This window comes from Tripterygium wilfordii, chromosome 9, assembly GCF_013401445.1.
Source record: "Tripterygium wilfordii isolate XIE 37 chromosome 9, ASM1340144v1, whole genome shotgun sequence".
NCBI lineage: Eukaryota > Viridiplantae > Streptophyta > Magnoliopsida > Celastrales > Celastraceae > Tripterygium > Tripterygium wilfordii.
Window position 1 is genome coordinate 581,253 of NC_052240.1, and position 19,207 is coordinate 600,459.

The 19,207-nt window shown below is 39.7% G+C and overlaps 4 protein-coding genes and 1 long non-coding RNA gene across 8 annotated transcripts; 2 read left to right on the forward strand and 3 right to left on the reverse strand.

Moving 5' to 3' along the window:
• Nucleotides 1–359: 359 nt before the first annotated feature.
• LOC120005630 lies at nt 360–1,501 on the reverse strand. Its single transcript, XM_038855390.1, has one exon. It carries the CDS (start codon nt 1,412–1,414, stop codon nt 869–871), a length of 546 nt encoding a protein of 181 aa, XP_038711318.1. The 5' UTR covers nt 1,415–1,501; the 3' UTR covers nt 360–868.
• Nucleotides 1,502–5,639: 4,138 nt separating this feature from the next.
• LOC120005658 lies at nt 5,640–6,827 on the reverse strand. Its single transcript, XR_005469876.1, has 2 exons — nt 6,693–6,827; nt 5,640–5,749 (listed from the first exon to the last, which is right to left on the reverse strand). It is a non-coding gene; the product is annotated as an uncharacterized LOC120005658 (long non-coding RNA).
• LOC120005656 (leucine-rich repeat receptor-like protein kinase TDR) lies at nt 5,825–10,294 on the forward strand. Its single transcript, XM_038855421.1, has 2 exons — nt 5,825–9,302; nt 9,768–10,294. The coding sequence occupies exons 1-2, from the start codon at nt 6,737–6,739 to the stop codon at nt 10,064–10,066; spliced, it is 2,865 nt and encodes a 954-aa protein (XP_038711349.1). The 5' UTR covers nt 5,825–6,736; the 3' UTR covers nt 10,067–10,294.
• On the reverse strand, nt 9,018–12,390 carry LOC120005657. 4 transcript variants are annotated; one of them, XR_005469875.1, is made up of 4 exons: nt 11,495–12,390; nt 10,793–11,030; nt 9,248–9,379; nt 9,018–9,158 (listed from the first exon to the last, which is right to left on the reverse strand). XR_005469875.1 is itself a non-coding variant. In XM_038855422.1 (2 exons), the coding sequence occupies exons 1-2, from the start codon at nt 12,359–12,361 to the stop codon at nt 10,800–10,802; spliced, it is 1,098 nt and encodes a 365-aa protein (XP_038711350.1). In that variant the 5' UTR covers nt 12,362–12,390; the 3' UTR covers nt 10,735–10,799. The 4 variants fall into 4 exon arrangements, 2 of the variants coding, with proteins under 2 accessions (XP_038711350.1, XP_038711351.1); XR_005469874.1 differs by having other exon boundaries at nt 9,248–9,383; XM_038855422.1 differs by lacking the exons at nt 9,018–9,158; nt 9,248–9,379 and having other exon boundaries at nt 10,735–11,030.
• A 140-nt stretch (nt 12,391–12,530) lies between these two features.
• Nucleotides 12,531–18,391, forward strand: LOC120005125 (DNA replication licensing factor MCM5). The gene is made up of 18 exons (XM_038854594.1): nt 12,531–12,966; nt 13,054–13,197; nt 13,395–13,574; nt 13,665–13,763; nt 13,867–14,003; nt 14,086–14,191; nt 14,623–14,757; nt 14,830–14,907; nt 15,088–15,192; nt 15,375–15,466; nt 15,555–15,687; nt 15,779–15,874; nt 16,095–16,186; nt 16,282–16,372; nt 16,894–17,003; nt 17,448–17,577; nt 17,680–17,781; nt 18,083–18,391. The coding sequence occupies exons 1-18, from the start codon at nt 12,694–12,696 to the stop codon at nt 18,164–18,166; spliced, it is 2,187 nt and encodes a 728-aa protein (XP_038710522.1). The 5' UTR covers nt 12,531–12,693; the 3' UTR covers nt 18,167–18,391.
• Nucleotides 18,392–19,207: the final 816 nt, after the last annotated feature.

The window sequence follows — 19,207 nt, forward strand, 5'->3', positions numbered from 1 at the left end:
TTAAGAGATTAGCAACCTTCATTGATTTTTTGGCAATCTTCATCAGAACATGGAATGGTACCAAGTCATAAAATTTAGGACAAATTCTAGTATTTTATCACATTAAGAAGGTAAAGAAATTAGGCCAAGTCACCCCTTACGAACCTCCGGCGCCCTGGAATGACGCTTGGAAGAAGATTAGCATTACAGCTTCAGATATGTATAACCAATGTACACTATATGGTAAACGACCTGTCATGTTATGAGTTAAACTTGAAATGCACCAAAGAAACATCCTTCCCCAAGAATCGCAAGACATCAGACATTCCACTTTAAGCAAGTCATAAAGTCATATCACCAAGCCAGAAAAGAAAAAGAAAAAGAAAACACAATCTTTTTCACTGACTATGGAAATTTATTCTTCAACAATTTTATTGCATCCAGTATGACAGCTACATAACAGTGACGATGGAGAAACATCTTACAGAAATACAGACTCAAAATATCAATCTAGTGCCTACCTAGATATAGAGAATTAGAGAACAATAGAAGTTGAAACAGTTACCAGGCAACAAGGTATATATACACCGTAGCTATTTATCTAATTTTTCTTCCCCTTCCAGCAAGAAATGATCTTCTCTTCCCCAGAGCAGATTCAAAACTAAAACTAACATCAAGCGGTCTCCTTTACTTCAATCGCTTGCACTCGCAACCATTCCTCTTGAAAAAATAAAGGAAGATTATGAGCTCATAAAGCAGGCATGCGATCATAAAACCAAAACAATACCACAAACCTCCGTCTCCTATCTATCACCTAATTAAACCATATCGAGCCTGATCACAACTTTCAAACCAAACCACAAGGCTGTTTCGTCTTTCAATCACCACGTTAAACGAAATCAAGCCCCAACAAACGCCTCAAGCTGCTTGTTGCAACACCATTCTCCTCAATCTTTTTGCCCAAAAAACCAGGCACAGGAAGAGAACTTGGCGGTGGTGAAGCAAAGAAAGCCGATCCGGCAAACATCCCATCCACAACCTTGAATTTCGAAACCCTAACCTGCTTACACATCGTTTCCGGAGCAGGCCCAATCCTGTCCGTAGAGAACAGAACCAGATCCGAATCTTTGTAAGGCTTTGCAGCAGGGGGACTCAACACTTCGCCGCGCTTCAGGATCTTGACCTGGCCCATGACAGGGTCCTTGCCGGGGGACTTCACTACCGTGGATCGCGATTGAGATCGGCCTCGACGATCTCGATCTTGCAGTTGATACGACTGGAAACCACCAGGGCTCCGCTTTCGGCGACGAAAGTGAACAGAGTTAGTGTTAGGGTTAGGGTTCCGGCGAGCCTTGCATGGATGTGTTCCTGTCAGAGCTTCACAGCGGAACCGACCTCGAAGGAAGTCTTGAGAGCGAAGAATCACGGTCGCCATAGGAGAAAAGGCGGGATTACCTTCCTGATCAATTCACGTACAAATTCCTTTAATGCGAGGGATCAGCGTTACTGATTGCCAGTATTTGTAGAAGTATTTCACCCCATTTTTTGTGGCTATTTATTAGCAATTATTATTCATGCCAATCTTATTGGGCTTTAAGCCCAAGAAACCTCAAGGGACTCCGCGCCGATTATGTTGTTTTATAGGTGGGCCTATAATTAGCCGATATAGTTTTGAGAACTAAGGCTTAAGCCTAAGACACGACACCTTAAGGGACTCTGGGCCTATCTTGGTTTTTGGGTGGGCCTTTTCTCCTCCAATGCTGATGCTTGGTTTTCCAGACACATTCGATATCCATTCCCGGCCGTCGACGATTGAAGAAGAACGAGTCATTACTCCTCCGACTGCGAGAGTATTCCGCTGCCTTCACGGCTTTCACCCCGAAAAATTGTCCCTCTGAATTACGGGAGTTTGGTTTGCTTCAAGCTTTTTCTCTTTCTGATTTCAGAGTGAAGAAGAAGAATCCGATTATCCGAAGAAATGTCGCTATACGACTGTATGATTCTGTTGAAACCCCATGTAAAGAAGGAAGATTTGATGGAGTTGGTGGCTCGTGTAGGAAAACATGTTTACAGCAGAAATGGGGCTCTCACCGATATAAAATCCTTTGGTAATGTGCAGTTGGGTTACGGTATCAAGAAGCTTGATGGGAATTGGGAGATATTGTATTCATGAGCTAAGAGGGTTTCTTAGTGGCGACTATGAAGACGAGATTTCTTTATGCAATATTTACTGCTGAATCTTTTTGCAGGCAAAGGAAGAGTCTGAGTTACCTGAGTATATTCTCGGAATGGTTCGACTAAACTGCCTGAGACCTGATGCTGCTGTTACATTGGAGGTTTGGCACGATGTGGAAACATTTGTATTCATCTTCTTCCCTGCAGTCGATGCCATTACGAATTTAGCTCCGTCTTTCCCTGTGATTGGCCTGTCGTGGAATATTAAATTCTCTAAATGAAAGAACTTTTCCACACCGGAGTCTAAACTCTAGAGGTATAAATTATTAACTCGGACCATCGGCCCGGCCCAACACCTCTTAGCGGGCTCAGAAGGAGTTTCTGGGCCACACTGATCGGGCTGGCCGGGCTTGTGACAGACATCTCTACTGCACCCACTTTACATTTCTATAAAAAAAAAAAAAACAAACAAAAACCCAATCCAAAAAAAGGGCCACACACTCGAGTACGGTAAAGCACAATGACTCGCGAGGAGAAGGCTGCCTCTCCATGAACTTTATATGATAGAAAGAAAAGAATGGATGGATATGGATGGATTGGAGTCGTAAGGTTAAATTAGACAGGTCCCAGTGCTGCATTTGGATGTTAAAACAGTAGAGCCTTAAAAAAGGCCTTTTGAGTAAAACATGAAAGGGAAGAAAGTAAATACTTTTTCTTAAGTCGCTTTACTTAACACAGCTGCACCCACTCTCAACTTTATTTAAGGCACACTTATGCGTATTTTAAGCATGATTTGATGTATCTTTGTTTCGCACATCATTTTCTGCACCACAATTCCATGAGTCACCCTAACTTCCCCAAAAATGTCTAAATTATCCTTTTATGTCATCCACAGCAGCAGATGCCAGATCATGATTTATAATGGTTAGATAGGATGGTTTTGTCAATCTTGATGGGTATTCTATACTAATACTGTGACCGTTTGAGTTCACTGTGTGTGTTCTTACTTTTTTTTTTTTTATTATGATGATTAGGTTGGATTAAGACATCAAATCAAAGTATAATCACCTACTCTTTTGACCCAAATGAGAATGAGAATCCTAATTGTGCATCAAAAAGTGATTTTCTTTTCTTCCCCTTAAAATGCGTTCCCACTCCCCAAGACCACACGGTCAGTGCAGTCTTTTCCCTCTTACTGTCTTGCACAAAGCCTTTTTGACTGAAAGGTTTGATTTTCTTCCTTCTAATGGAAGCCTAAGTTTTAATTTCTGCTTTTAGCAGATTAGACTAGAACTTTTGAATTGCATTAGTTTTAGATAATTATTGAACTTGTTAATCCCAGCAATTTGTTCTATATCAATGGAAGATTACCAGTTTGTTTCATGCAAAAGGTCATATATTAGATGTAATAGGGTTAATGATCCATGCAGTAGAAGTCACTGTCATTTTATTAATGTGGGATTCGCACAATTTTTTAAATTAGGTGAACAGACTCGATTCAACAAGTTAGTGACCTCACATAACTTAGAAGAAAAAGTTGAATTGGGGGCAGTTGTAAAGGCCTTTTCAATTAACTAAACCTATTTCAAGATGGGGCCTAAATCATAAACTATCATACAAGGCATGCATTTAAAATTGCTTCTCTCATTACTGTCATAGCCACATTTCAATTATAACAAGCAGTGGAGCTCCTCAGAGAAATAATGTCATCACAGGGTCACTGAACTGCTGAAAGCAGTGCCTTCCTTTGATGTGAGTACCAAACCTTGAACAGTGAACTGCTTCACATATATTATTACTTTTTATATGGCTCATAAATTTTCTGATGAACAGAATAAAGGTATCCATTCAATTTTTACCTGTTATGAATATAAAAGACAAGCCTTTTTGTATCCATAACACTAGAATGATAAAGTAACCACGGTTCTTTAATGCAAGATGAGTAAATGGAGAGCAAACAGTATATAACATAAACTAGGTTTTAGCAGAGCAAATATGAAACAGGCGCAAAGCCTAATCAAATAGTAAACAATGGAATTTCTTGGCCAACGACTACTAATAAAAACAAATAAAGCATCCACAGCTAAAACACATCGCATACCAAATTAGTCAAAATATGGGGGTTTATACAGGGACATTTTGAGCTCCTAGATTCACAAGAATCCCGCTCTTCCCCTGAATCATCATCAAATCCATGCCCTAAACTAAACTTCATCATCAACCATAAATTCTCAAGTTCGATTCCATCATCAACTTCCTGCGCTCACACTCTCGTCTAATAGTGCAGTTTCTACAGTGTCCCTGAACTATTTCAGCTCATCTATAACATACTAACTTTCTTCAACTCTAATTCTCCTATTCTACCCCTCCAATTCACAAGGCCTGGTTTTTGTTTTTTTTCTCTTTTTTGCCTAGTCACTTAAATATAGTTGTTAGAGAGTAAGTTTATATCTTATATATAAAATTCAATTTAAACATGACATTTCTCGTTTACACTAAATAGTAAATACTTTATGGTTATTTCGTAAAAAGAAACAAGCTAACAAAGTCATGTCATTCTAACTTACTATTCACTGAAAATAAGGATATACTCTACTGATATGCCAAAAAAAAACCTTTCATTTTCATAGCACACAGAATGTCTTAGAATAAAAGTAAAGGAAAAAGCAACAACTGGAATTTTTTTTTTTTTTTTGAAAAGCATTTATGAAGAGGAAGAAAGAAGCCGTCGTAGCCAACTCAGATGTGCCATTCTTTGCCTTGTTGGGTACTTGATTGCAGATTTCCGAATTGGACTATTATAGCCAACATTTATGAAAGGAAACTTCAGCATAACAAACACGCCATGGAGTTCTCAGCCAGCGAAATAATGTCATCACGGGGGGGTCACTGTAATAAAAGAGTTGCAGGACCTTCTCGTGATGTGAGAAACACCCAAAAACATCTTACAGTACTGTTTCCCCATAAATGATTATGCAAGTGTAGGTGGCCATACTAATATCATTTTCTCTGTTGCAAAACGATAAAAGCTGTCTATAATATTTATTTCCCCTGTTTTAGGAATTAATAAAAAAGACTAGCTTTTTAAAAAATGATAATTCAAAGTTTTCACCCAAAAAAGCGTGTTCAAGGGTTGAGGGTCTCTCCAGTAGAAGATAGTTTAGTTTACAACAGTTTAATTCATAGACGTCCAATCTATTTATTAGTGTGGGGTTCACATAATTTTATGAATTTGATAAATAAATTGAACATTTGTGATACCCATTGCAGTGACTTCTACGGCTGGGGCCCTCATCCTATGTGTTAAACTGAAAACCAAAAGCAACTGCCAAAGCTTCTGGTTCTCACAATTCTCACTCACCAAATTCAATACCAATTATGAATGAATCGCATACAGAGCGAACAGGACGGGAACACACAGTCAAAAAAATAGACCAAACAAATGTCCTTCAAGTAACAGTAGAACACAAAAAAAGGCTAAAGAAGGTGCTGATAAATCAGAAAAAGAGACTTAACTTTTGTCGCAACCCTTGTCTTCACTCTCTTTGCATTCCCCTTCTTCGCTGCAACTCCTGCTGTCGTCTCAAGGACTTTTCTGAATCATAACAAGGATCTAAATTTGTCTATACATACTGCTATGCATTCAATATGTACAGAAGGGTAAATCTACTAAATAATTTGCTGTACCATGAGAGTTTCTTGCTATTAGGGTTATATATGGCAAACATAATATGTCTTTTCATGTGAATATAAATCGAATGATCACCTATTACCAGCAATTGCACTAGCTTAACCTACTAAAATGATGATGCTCTTTGAACACTTAACAAACTTCAATTGCCAAGCATTTTTATCACCAAAATACCATCACCTTCAGAAGTGGTTTTCATAGTTGTTAGATGTTAACATTTTTCACAGAAATTCAGATGATTTTAAACAGTGTTTGGACCTACAAATGCACCAATTGTATTCCAAGGCCCAAAAGAATAATTAGCACAAATTAACATCATTAAAGGAGCTGTCATGTTCATTGCCTAATTAGTGTGCCTTTGCTATATTCTCCTACTCCTCTATAAATATAATGATTATGATTCTTTGTAATCTGTAATTTGATTAAACCTACCATCCAAAACTGGCCGATGCATGCAAGAAACTCTCCTAATTACTTCAATACTATAACAAAGATAGTGATGATTTGAATTCATGTCCCACACTATTTAAATAACATTTAAAAAAAAAGACACTATACTTACTAATTGGATTCTCTATTTCTCTCTCTAGTGAAAGAAAGAAAAAAGGTGACTTCCTATATTAAAGTTATATTCCTAATGGCCAACAGGCCCAACACCATCCAAATTATCTATGACCCAGAGGGGTCCATTCTTGCCCACAAAAGCAGCCCAATAATATTCCCATATATCAACTAATCCCATACGTCACTCCCCGCTTTAATGCATGTCCTTTCTCTATTCCCCATGCACCTCTCCTAGTCTTACCCAACAAAAATAAAAATATAAACTGACACCATTTTCTTTTACCTGGGTCTCCAAAATTTGTCCTTCCTTCTCCACTGCGAGTTCCAATGGAGATTTTCCATTTCTTGTACCCCATCATTCTCGTAGTTATGGTGTTAACTGCAGAGGTTTTGGCAGCTGATCCTTACTCGGAGGCACTTTTAAGCTTAAAATCTGAGCTTGTTGATGACGATAACAGTTTGGGTGATTGGTCTGTCCCTAACGGAGGTAACCCATCTGGGAGAGTTTATGCATGTTCTTGGTCTGGTGTCAAATGTAACAAGAACTCAACTATTGTCATTGGCTTGGACCTTTCTGTGAAGAATCTTGGTGGTTTTTTGTCTGGGAAGCAGTTTAGTGTCTTCACAGAGCTGGTTGATCTCAACCTCAGCCAGAATTCAATTTCTGGGCGGCTTCCAGCAGGAATCTTCAATCTTACCAATCTGAGAAGCTTGGATATCAGCAAAAACAATTTTTCTGGCGATTTTCCAAGTGGGATCTTCAGTCTGCAAAATCTGGTTGTGTTTGATGCCTTCAGCAACAGCTTTTCAGGGTCATTGCCCGTCGAGGTCTCCCAGCTTGAACATCTCAAGGTACTAAATCTAGCTGGGAGCTACATCGCTGGTTCAATTCCACCAGAATATGGGACTTTCAAGAGCCTTGAGTTTCTTCACCTTGCAGGTAACTTTCTCGGTGGTAACTTACCCCCAGAACTGGGGAAGCTAAAGACAGTGACCCACATGGAGATTGGCTACAACTCTTACCAAGGAAGTATCCCTTGGCAGTTCGGTAACATGAGTGAGCTTCAGTACCTTGACATAGCTGGTGCAAACCTTTCTGGCTCAATACCAAAGCAACTCTCCAATCTCACTCAGCTTCAGTCACTGTTTCTCTTTAGGAACCAGCTTACTGGATTGATACCATGGGAGTTTAGCACTATCTTGCCTCTCACAGATTTGGACCTCTCCGATAACCAGATTTCTGGACCAATCCCAGAAAGCTTTGCCAAGTTGAAGAGTCTGAGACTGCTCAGTCTCATGTGCAACAGTATGAATGGCACTGTCCCTGGAGGCATTGCTCAACTTCCATCACTTGAAACTCTTCTTTTATGGAGCAACTTCTTCTCTGGATCACTTCCAGAAACTCTGGGCAGGAACTCAAAGCTGGAATTGGTGGATGTTTCTACAAACAATTTTGCTGGCAACATTCCACCAGACATCTGTGATGGAGGTGTGCTATCCAAGTTGATTCTGTTCTCAAATAACTTCACTGGCAGTCTTTCACCATCCCTCTCCAATTGTTCTTCACTTGTGCGTCTTCGAGCTGAAGATAATTCTTTCTCAGGTGAGATCCCAATCAGTTTTAGCCGTCTTCCAGATATTACTTACATAGACCTGTCTAGGAACAAGTTTACAGGTGGAATACCCACAGACATACATCAAGCTTCAAAGCTTCAGTACTTCAATATCTCAAATAATCCAGGGCTTGGAGGTATGATACCATCAGAAACTTGGTCTTTGCCACTTCTTCAGAACTTCTCTGCATCATCTTGTAATATCTCGGGCAATATTCCTTCTTTCCAATTGTGCAAATCCCTTGCTTTCATTGAAGTCCACACGAACAATCTGTCAGGAACTATCCCAACAACTGTCTCCAATTGCCAGTCTCTTGAGAATATGGATTTGGCTAACAATAAAATAACTGGTCATATACCTGACGAGCTTGCAAGTCTTCCTGAACTAGGTGTTCTTGACCTGTCATGTAACAATTTGAGTGGCCAAATACCTGCAAAGCTGGGTGATTCTTCAAGCCTTTTACTACTAAACGTGTCTTTCAATGATATTTCTGGTTCCATTCCCTCAGAAAAGGTATTTCGATCAATGGGTAGTAGTGCATACGTTGGTAATCCAAAGCTGTGTGGAGAACCCCTGCAGCCATGTTCTGCTTCAATGGCAATGCTGGGAAGCAAAGGCATAGGGAAGCTTATATTGGTTCTGCTACTTTGTGCTGTTGTGGTTGGATTCGTTGTAGCATCAATTTTGGGAATACGTTATTTCAGGAGAGGAAATATAGGCCAATGGAATATGGTATCGTTCAACGGGCTCCCCCGATTCACTGCAAATGATGTTTTGAGGAGCTTTAGTAGTACAAAATCCATGGAAGCCCTGCCTTCACCATCTACTTCAGTCTGCAAAGCAGAACTTCCTACAGGAATAACAGTTTCAGTGAAGAAGATTGAATGGGGAACTAAGAGAATGAGAATTGCCACAGAGCTCATCACTCGAATGGGCAATGCAAGGCACAAGAATTTGGTCAGATTGCTTGGTTTCTGCTACAACAAGCATCTTGGTTACCTCCTGTATGATTACTTGCCTTTGCCTAATGGGAATTTGGCAGAGAAGACTAGAATGAGAATGGACTGGCCAATTAAGTACAAAATAGTGAATGGCATTGCACGGGGACTTAGCTTCCTTCATGATGACTGTTATCCTGCAATTCCTCATGGAGATTTGAAGTCAAGCAATATAGTTTTTGATGAAAATATGGAGCCACACCTAGCTGAATTTGGTTTCAAATACCTGATCCAATTGGCCAAAGGTCCATCTCCAACAACAAACTCCGGAAGAGAAACAGGTACACTTAATTTTACATATTATTCACTTAGCATGTGTATATGAGCTTCTCTGGATTGCAGTCAGAAAACCTAATTCCTGGCTGACAAACAAAAGCAAGTCTAAATTAAAGTGTTAGAGAATAGATAAAGTTTAAGATGGTTGATGTTAAAGAAACATTTGATGAACGCGCAATCAGCGATATACTTTATAATCGTGTACATAAAAGGTCATGTTATGAAACTTGTTAATTGGAGCAGAGTATTACACTCTTATCTTTTAATATGTGTCTTTATCAAATAGCAAAGTTGTTCAACAGTTCCATAGCAAAAGGTACAATAAGTCTGCTTTTTTAGACTAGAAGATCCCAAGAGAATAATTTTTTTATGAAAGCAAACGTACATTTTGTATGCATAAGTTTATTAGTTCTAACCTCATTTTCAAGAACTATTGACAATTCTTAAGATTTATTTATTTTTCTGCACAGGTGAATTCAACAATGATTTGAAAAAGGAGTTGTACATGGACATTTTCAGCTTTGGAGAGGTCATCCTTGAAATCTTGACAAATGGTAGGCTAACGAATGCTGGAGATAGCATACAGAGCAAGCCAAGAGAGGTACTTCTGAGGGAAATAGAAGATGATAATGAAGCTAGTTCCACTGGCTCAATGCAAGAGGAGATAAAGTTAGTTCTTGAAATTGCTTTGCTCTGCACCACAAGTAGGCCGTTGGAAAGGCCATCCATGGAAGACATATTGAAACTTTTATCCCAACCAAAATCATAAGGAAACTAGCAAAGATATTGAAGCAGAAGAGCTGTAATATCAAAAACCAAATTACCAAATCATAGCGTGAACATATACAGCAAGTAGCTAGCTTATAAGAGTGGCTGTTTGTATTTTATTTGCCCAATAGTTTGATATGTATCGATACCAGTACTACGGTTTGCTGTAATATAGCGTTTTTATAAGTTTGTGCATTCTTAAAGGATCTTATTCATATTGTTACTCTTAGTCAAGGTTCTTTTTTTCTCGCATTTGGTATTTCCTCATTCTGATTAGCTTGTATTGGTTACCTGGTTTGCTATGATACATTCCATCTTCTAACAAGGAAGAGCTTTTCGACGACTAGAAGCCGGCGCTAAACAGCTTATAAAGTCCTATCTCTGTATGTTACATTCTTCACTGCCTCCTGTTACAAGTTAACTGACCTACCCTACTAACACCAACAGCATATACTCCAACCCAAATAAGTGAAGATGCCAATGTTCATCCAGTTTTGCTATGAAGAAAGACTAGGCATTCTAAAAGGATTCAATACACCTTAGTACCTTACTTTTGTTCACATCTTCAGAAAGTTGGAAGACCCTTATATCTAAATGAACAGGAAGAGAATTTACATACCATCAATGCAAGTCTAGGGCATCAAATGTAAAGCAAGAACGCTAATCAAGTATCAAAATCACATAGCATCATCTATTAAAGAAAAATGGCAAGAACTGGATGTTTTACATTTGGATCAGGAGACTCGCAACCTGGAATCAAGTGCTTCAACAATGCCATCAAAGCTGTCAAACCTTGAACTCACAACATCAACATCAACCCCCAACCTCTCTGCCCCTGCCGCAGTTACTGGTCCGTGTGTCGCCACCACCAAACTTGGCCACCTCCTCCTCACCATTCTCCAATCCCATCCAAATTCCCTCAAACTCTTCAACAACCCCTCAACTTCACCACTACTCGTAAACACTGTTAAGACGAAAAGTCCCACATCGGTTGTTGAGGGGTCTTGTATCCAGCATATAAGCTGGTGCAGGCCTTCAAACACTTGTCAAGCCTTTTCCAAATGGAAGGGGCTTGGAACTGCCACGGCCCAATGGGCCGAGATGGTGGGGAGGCTTGGCTTGGGTTTGTGCCGTGCTGGGATTTTCTACATGGTATCGGAGCAGGTGTGCGCTCGTCCCCGATAAGAAGTCCACTCGTTGGGCCTTGGGCATAGATACCCAGTCCACGAGTGCGGGGGAGTGTTAAGACGAAAAGTCCCACATCGGTTGTTGAGGGGTCTTGTATCCAGCATATAAGCTGGTGCAGGCCTTCAAACACTTGTCAAGCCTTTTCCAAATGGAAGGGCTTGGAACTGCCACGGCCCAATGGGCCGAGATGGTGGGGAGGCTTGGCTTGGGTTTGTGCCGTGCTGGGATTTTCTACAAACACCACCGCATCCAATCCCTCTCCCCGGTCATCGTCACTCCTCCTCACCATGCTCTCAGCGCAGCTGGGCCCAGACCATCGTGTCTCGTACGCATTAACCCTCACAGGAACCCACCCGGCCTCCTCAAGCTCCTGAAGAAAATTCGGAACAACTGGAGGCTCCTGCAGTCCCACCACAAGCGGTACGGGACACAAAACTCTCCTACCGCGTCCATCCCCGAGCGATCGGACCATGCCGCTTGGGGTCGCTACGGGCGGAACCAACAGTCGAACTCGATCAACATTTGAACAGATATCAAGCAGAAACCTCTCGTCAATGCCTTCTGCGTCCTTTCCAAGAGCCGCGATGATCAGACTATTGCCTTGCGGGGGCAACAGGGGTTTGGTGAGCGAGAGAGTAGCAAGGGAGAAAGCGGTGATTGCTGTTCGAGAGGGGAACGCGATTGCGGAGAATAGTGGGAAGGAGTGTGGAGAGAGGTGGAGATAGAGGGATTGCGGGGTGGGCTCGGTAACAACGGTAGGGCACCAGAGGGGAGTGTGGCCTTTGAGATCGAGGAGGCGAGAGAGCCGGTCAGCGTAATTTGATGGGGTGGTGAAGGCCACTGTGGGCTTGGTTGCGGTGGTGGAGGAGGTGGGTAGTTGAATGGGAGTATGATTGTGTATAGACGTTATCCTTAGTGCCGCCATTGATGCCAAATTATTTGCGCGGTTGATTGTTTTGCCTGTCACATGTTTGTTATATGTCCTCAAAGGAATGGCGGGGAACTTCTCCAGATCAGGCTTTTCAGCTCTGGTATTGGGCCTATCATTAGTTCTTTGAGCCCGGATTGTTATCTTTACCGTAACATCAAATTTATGGCCCAAATACATGCCGGAAGCCCAAGTATCGTCCAATGGGCCTTTTCAACTACTATTTGTCTATTTTAAAGAAAAACAGGGAAAAAATTAAATAAAACGAAATAAAAAAAAAAAAAAAAAGGCGAAGGAAGCACGCGCGCCAAGCCATTGCACTACACCTTGCCGCCAAATCTTTCCCGCCAAAATCCCTTTTAGGGTCACAAAAAACCCTGCCCTCAGAAGAGTCGTTGATCCAACCTGGTACTTGGACTTCGAAAGAACAGGAGCGGAATCAGTTTCGACGTCTTTGAGAGAGGATCTATTCCTATTCCTGTGTTTTAGAAAGAGAAAGGCAGGAAAAGAAAATGTCGGGATGGGACGAGGGGGCAGTGTACTACAGCGATCAGGCCCAGTTCCCGGAATCGGCGGCGGAGGCGGCGGCGAACAGCCGCCATGGAATCCTCTGCAAATTCAAGGAGTTCATAAGGAATTTCGAGAGCTTGAAGAACGTGTTCCCTTACCGAGAGAGTATTATCCACAACCCTAAGTACCTGCTCGTCGACCTCGAACACCTGCTTGCCTTTGACCCCGATCTTCCTTCCCTTCTCCGATCGTCCCCTGCGGACTACCTTCCATTGGTACTATAAAACATCTTATTATATATTACATGGTCATATATGCATATATGTTATTTGAGTGATTTGTTTTGTGTTGTCTTACCACAGTTTGAGACTGCAGCCGCAGAGGTACTGGTGAGTTTGAAGCAGAAAGTGCAGGGGGATAGTGGGGAAATGGTTGATGTAGAGGCTAAAGATGTCCAGATTTTGCTTACTTCGAAGGAAGATCCAACTTCTATGCGCTCGCTTGGGGTTAGTGACTTTAGATTTTGTTTAGTCTTCCTCATGGTTATTTTTAAAATATTGGGACAAAAATTGACGATGAACCAATGAATATGTTGATGTTTTGCATCCGCTTATATTGATTCAATAGAGGGTTAGCATTTTATGTTTTCAGTCTCTTTTTGCAACTTTTATGTCCTTTTCTTACGGCTATTGTTTTTGGCTAGGCCCAATATATATCCAAACTGGTTAAGATAGCTGGTATCACTATAGCTGCTTCAAGGATCAAGGCAAAAGCAACTTATGTGAATTTAGTATGTAAGAACTGTAAAAATATGAAGGAAGTTCCATGCCGTCCAGGTCTTGGTGGGGCAATTGTTCCTCGATCATGCGATCATATCCCTCAGGTTTATCTCATACCCTCTATGGTACATCCATTAATCCATACATTTTCAGCTTTATCATCATGTCTTTTATGTCGACACTGAAATTCACAGCCTGGGGAAGAACCTTGCCCAATTGATCCATGGATTGTGGTTCCTGATAAGAGCAAGTATGTTGATCAGCAAACCCTCAAATTGCAGGAGAATCCTGAGGTAATGCTTTGACATTGTGAAGGTATTCTTGAACCTTCTAAGTGGACATTCAACTCTCTTATGATTCCTGACTCTTTTTTTTTTGTTTTTGTTGCTTTTAAAGGATGTGCCTACTGGGGAACTTCCTAGGAACATTCTCCTCTCGGTGGATCGCCATCTTGTTCAGACAATTGTACCTGGAACAAGACTGACCATCATGGGAATTTACAGTATCTTTCAAGCTGCCAATTCTTCCTCTTCGTAAGATTTACTTTACTTTTTTTATGTGGCCATTTTTTGATGATATCATGATTTTTTTTATTATTGATTCATTCTGGCACAGCCATAAAGGAGCTGTCGCTGTTAGGCAGCCATACATCAGGGTTGTAGGTATAGAAGAAGGAAATGAGGCCAATTCGCGAAGTCCTACCTCTTTCACGCAAGAAGAGGTACAGCGTAGAAATCATAAGAAACGTTATTCATACACGATTTTGCTATCTTCTCAATGTCACAGCACTTTGGCAATTCTTTTCATTATTATTCTCATTCTGTTAAATCTTATCTCAATATATGTTTATAAAAGTTGTTAGCCGGTTATATAGAAGTGATGCTTAGGCCATGGCAAAATTTTGTGGAATTTGTTGGGTGGCAACTGTGTAGTTAGGTGAGAGATCTCTAAATCTGATGGTATTTTCTTAGTTGACTTATTCATGAAGATTATAACAGGAGATTAGATCGATCTCCAGTATATAGGCTTTACAGTTTTAGTCAGGTCATCCTTTTTATTATTTCTTAGCTCTAGGAATTCTGTCATTTTCTGCTAATAATACAGCTTTCTCGATTACATTTTCATTGTTCTATGTTATGATATTGATTGCAGATAGAAGAATTCAAAAAATTTGCCGCTCAACCTGATGTTTACAAATTCATATGCTCCAAAATAGCTCCCTCTATATTTGGTCATGACGATGTGAAGAAGGCTGTAGCATGTCTTCTCTTTGGAGGATCGAGGAAGGTATATTTAAACCTTTACCCATAAATTTTGAGTTGTTGATGCGTGGTATAAACAATCTCTCTGCCACTACAGAACTTGCCAGATGGAGTGAAGTTAAGAGGTGACATCAATGTGTTGCTGCTGGGTGACCCTTCTACTGCTAAATCACAGGTATTACTTGAGGGCTTTTCAGAAGTCAACGTGTAGCTTTAAGCTGTTGTCTGCTTTTTTGAAAGGGCTCAGGACACTTATATGCAAAGCAGTATATTGAGAACATAATTTGAGCTATTCTACACTCAATTTGTATTTCGTTGTTATGGTTGGTGCTGATTAGGTGGTTACCTTTTACAGTTTTTGAAGTTTGTCGAAAAGACAGCTCCTGTAGCTGTTTATACTTCTGGAAAAGGCTCATCAGCTGCTGGTTTGACAGCTTCTGTGATTCGTGATAGCAGCTCTGTAAGTTTTTTGTAATCTTTTGATGCTTATGCTATAGTTTTGCTCTATATGTTGTCTTCCCTTCCTCTAAATTTTTCTTATCGATTGCTTTCCGTCGCTTTAAATTTTATTTTACTTGAATTATTATCCCCTTTTTTGGCATGAAAATGCTCTTCTAACAATAGTTCACATGTATAATGCAGCGTGAGTTTTACCTTGAAGGTGGAGCCATGGTTTTGGCAGATGGAGGCGTTGTTTGTATTGATGAGTTTGACAAAATGAGACCAGAGGATAGGTATTGTAAACTACTAACTAGAGATTGACTGTCAGTTATTTTTTCTGGTCATCATCAGGTCTTGACATTTAAACTAAATATGGCTTAGAGTTGCCATTCATGAAGCCATGGAGCAGCAAACTATATCAATTGCCAAAGCAGGCATTACAACTGTTCTTAATTCAAGAACTTCTGTGCTTGCTGCTGCCAATCCCCCTTCTGGACGTTATGACGATCTCAAGGTGCGCAACTAAATTTTTTGTTTGGTTGGATTTTCAAATGTATACTTATGATTTTCTAGTAAGAAACTAACGAGAACCATTCCACTCACAGACTGCCCAGGATAATATTGATTTACAAACAACAATTCTTTCAAGATTTGATTTAATCTTCATTGTGAAGGACATCAGGATGTACAGTCAAGATAAGGTAATTCTGTTTTCCATTAACATTTTAACACCCAACACTTCAGAGGCTTTCTGGGATAATGGACTTCTTTATGAAAACAAGTATTCCATGTAAAATTTCAAGATGAATAATGGTTTTCTGCTTTTATATCCACATATCAATAACAAAGAAAACTTCTTTGGAAAGTTCCTTTGCAACCTGTGCCCTATCCTTGACTAAATTTAAAATTATCCTAGCGCAGATTATAGCTACCCACATCATAAAAGTGCATGCATCCGCTGATGCAGTCTCTGGTGACAGTAAAACATCTAAAGAGGAGAATTGGCTTAAGAGGTATATCTTGCTATTCAATTTGGCTGACATTCTCAAATCTACGGCATTGTCAAGTATCAGTGAGATGCTGAACTGATGGTGTTGAACTTTTACAGGTACTTACATTATTGTCGTAGTGGGTGCCAACCTCGTTTATCTGAATCAGCGTCCACACAATTGCAGAACCATTATGTCAGAATCAGACGGGTACTTTGCCATTGGCTCTTTGATAGATAAGTTATATTTTACTGCAAAAGCCAGACAAAATCCAATGTGGGAATGATTTTAAAAATTGCACAAAAGTCAAGGGTTGCAGTAATTTCCACTAGTATACATTAATACATGGTTGGATCCCTCCACCTTGCCCAGGAAGTCAGGGGTTTGAATCCCAAACTCCCTATCTAAACTTAAGAATAACATAATTTCTGCACAAGTCATGAAATATACGGTTAGTCAGGTGGATTCTGAAAATGTTGGTCTCTTCTTTGAAATTGATCTTTATTCAGCGATTCTATCTAAATTGACCTCATTTGTATACGATTAATCCTAGTGAGTAATTGCAAAGGAAATTGGTTTAGGATCATGGAGTTCAATGAATATGAATTCCTTGATTATATCGTGCATTGCATGCTATTACTTGGACAATCATCTATTCTACATGCCTTTGGTATGACAGCTGCTGAATCCTGCAACTAATTGATTTATTGTCGATATGGCTATTCTTATAGGACATGAGGCAGCAGGCAAATGAAACAGGAGAGGCTGCTGCAATTCCCATTACTGTAAGGCAGCTGGAAGCTGTCGTAAGATTAAGCGAGGCTCTTGCAAAAATGAGATTGTAAGTAGTGGAGTCAAACTTATTATGGTGCCTTGTCCATTGCATTTTGCGTGTGAAATTGATGCAATTGGCAGCTAAATTTGCATTGATTTGAATTGGCAATAAAATGCTCATGCGATATTAAGGAAACACGGAGCATTTAACTAGACTAATTTCTAGGAACACTATCACCATTATGGATATGCAAACTGGCCTCCATGGTTGGCTGATTCAATCACACTTCTTTCAATTCCAAATAAACTTGATTGAGAACTGCTTTTTTTTCTCTGCTAAATTAAGTTCACAGGCAATGCAATCATATCCGCTCACCTGCAAGCTCAAGTGCGCATGCCTGTCTATTTATATACATTAATATATATATATATATATAATTATATATGTATTTGTCCAACTTAGGATCACAGTACAACTGGTTAACCTTGAGGTCCGGAAATATAATTTCAGGTCCTATATTGCTACTGAGAATGATGTAGATGAAGCTGTGAGGCTTTTTACCGTTTCTACCATGGATGCAGCAAGGTCGGGAATAAATCAACAAGTGAACCTAACTGCAGAGATGGCCAATGAAATTAAGGTAGGTTTGAAGTAAGGTGACCTTGAGTTCCTCTGCCCATTTCATAGCATCATTCTTTTGATTTCTTGATTTGTTATTAAATTATATCTTCCCCCACAACAGCAAGCAGAGACCCAGATAAAGAGGAGAATAGGAATTGGGAACCACATATCAGAGAGAAAGCTGATTGATGACCTCTCTAGAATGGGAATGAATGAATCCATTGTAAGTAGTTTGTTAATTGCAATATCATTTTTTTCTCCCTCATCAAAGGCCATTTAAATTGACTATGGTTCTCCTCACCTTGAATACAAATCAATTGTTTTTCTGAATTTCATTTGCTTCCACATACGCATGAATTTTAACATCTTAGTAATTCTTTGTCGAAAAAAACTGTGAATGCATAAACAAATTGCTTTACTGCCTATTTGTTGTGAAAGCAACCATAGCTGTCTTGGATCCCACCATGTTACATGTTAAAGCCCCTCGTGAACTTAATTTCTTGAACTTTCATTACATTTGGCAGATAAGAAGAGCCCTTATAATCATGCACCAGAGAGATGAAGTTGAGTACAAGCGAGAAAGGCGTGTTATTTTTCGGAAAGCATGATCTGTTGTGAAGTCCTAATTAATATGTATCCTTAAGTATGCTCTTGTTTGGGCGCTCATCTAAGCATAATTACGGATGTTTGTAATATTAGTTACATGTAAAGAATGATCTGATGTTGAATGGTAGCAGTAAAAGATGGCTGTCAATGTCATTTTCGTATGAGTATATTTTCAAAAGAGACTGTCTGCCAGGCAATGCACTGGTGGTGATTCCTAGCGATTCAAAGCTGATGAGTTTGTTTGGAGTCATTGCATTGAAGATTTAGGCATTCATGACAGCATAGTTTGACACTTTTTTTATTATTAATTCTTGAATTATCCATTTGCCTCATCACTCTCACTTCGCAGCAGCAGTACATAAAATTACATGTAAACAGGACAAACACAAAAACCACACAGTAGAACGTTTACCCACGCCAACACAAAAACAACGACAAATGAAACTACTACTCATCTCAAATTTCTCACGAAATTCAAAATATTTTATTTGTTCTTCCCTTATTCTATTAATATTGTAAAAAAAAAATTCTTCTCAAAAAATCCAAAAACACAGACCGTTTATACCCCTATTAATTTGAGATCAAGAAAATCACTTGTTAATAGTTAATAAGTTTGATTTATTATATTGTGCACTCACTTCTTTTTCTGAACAATGTGATATTTATAGTACTAAACCCCTCTATCATGGGCTCACATATGAGTCTCACACCTTGAACCCTAGGGTCTTTGATCGAGACCCTATGCACTGGGGATGTGACGTCGGATGTGACGTGTTGACGGGACGGAAAATGTGGCCACTACACTTTTGGTCTTTTTGAAGGAATTATTTTTTTAATTTATTTTTTGAATTGAATTTCGTTAATATTTAGTGAGACTTTGTGTACTAAACGGGTCGTGTCTAAAACAAACCATTGAATTTCAAATCTAAACTTTGAATAGGTCATGATGGAAGGACGGCCAAGTAGAGATATTGAAATCGAAACAATACAAGAAATCCAACAATTAAAAGACAAAACTGAATCTACCAAGTATTTCTATAAAT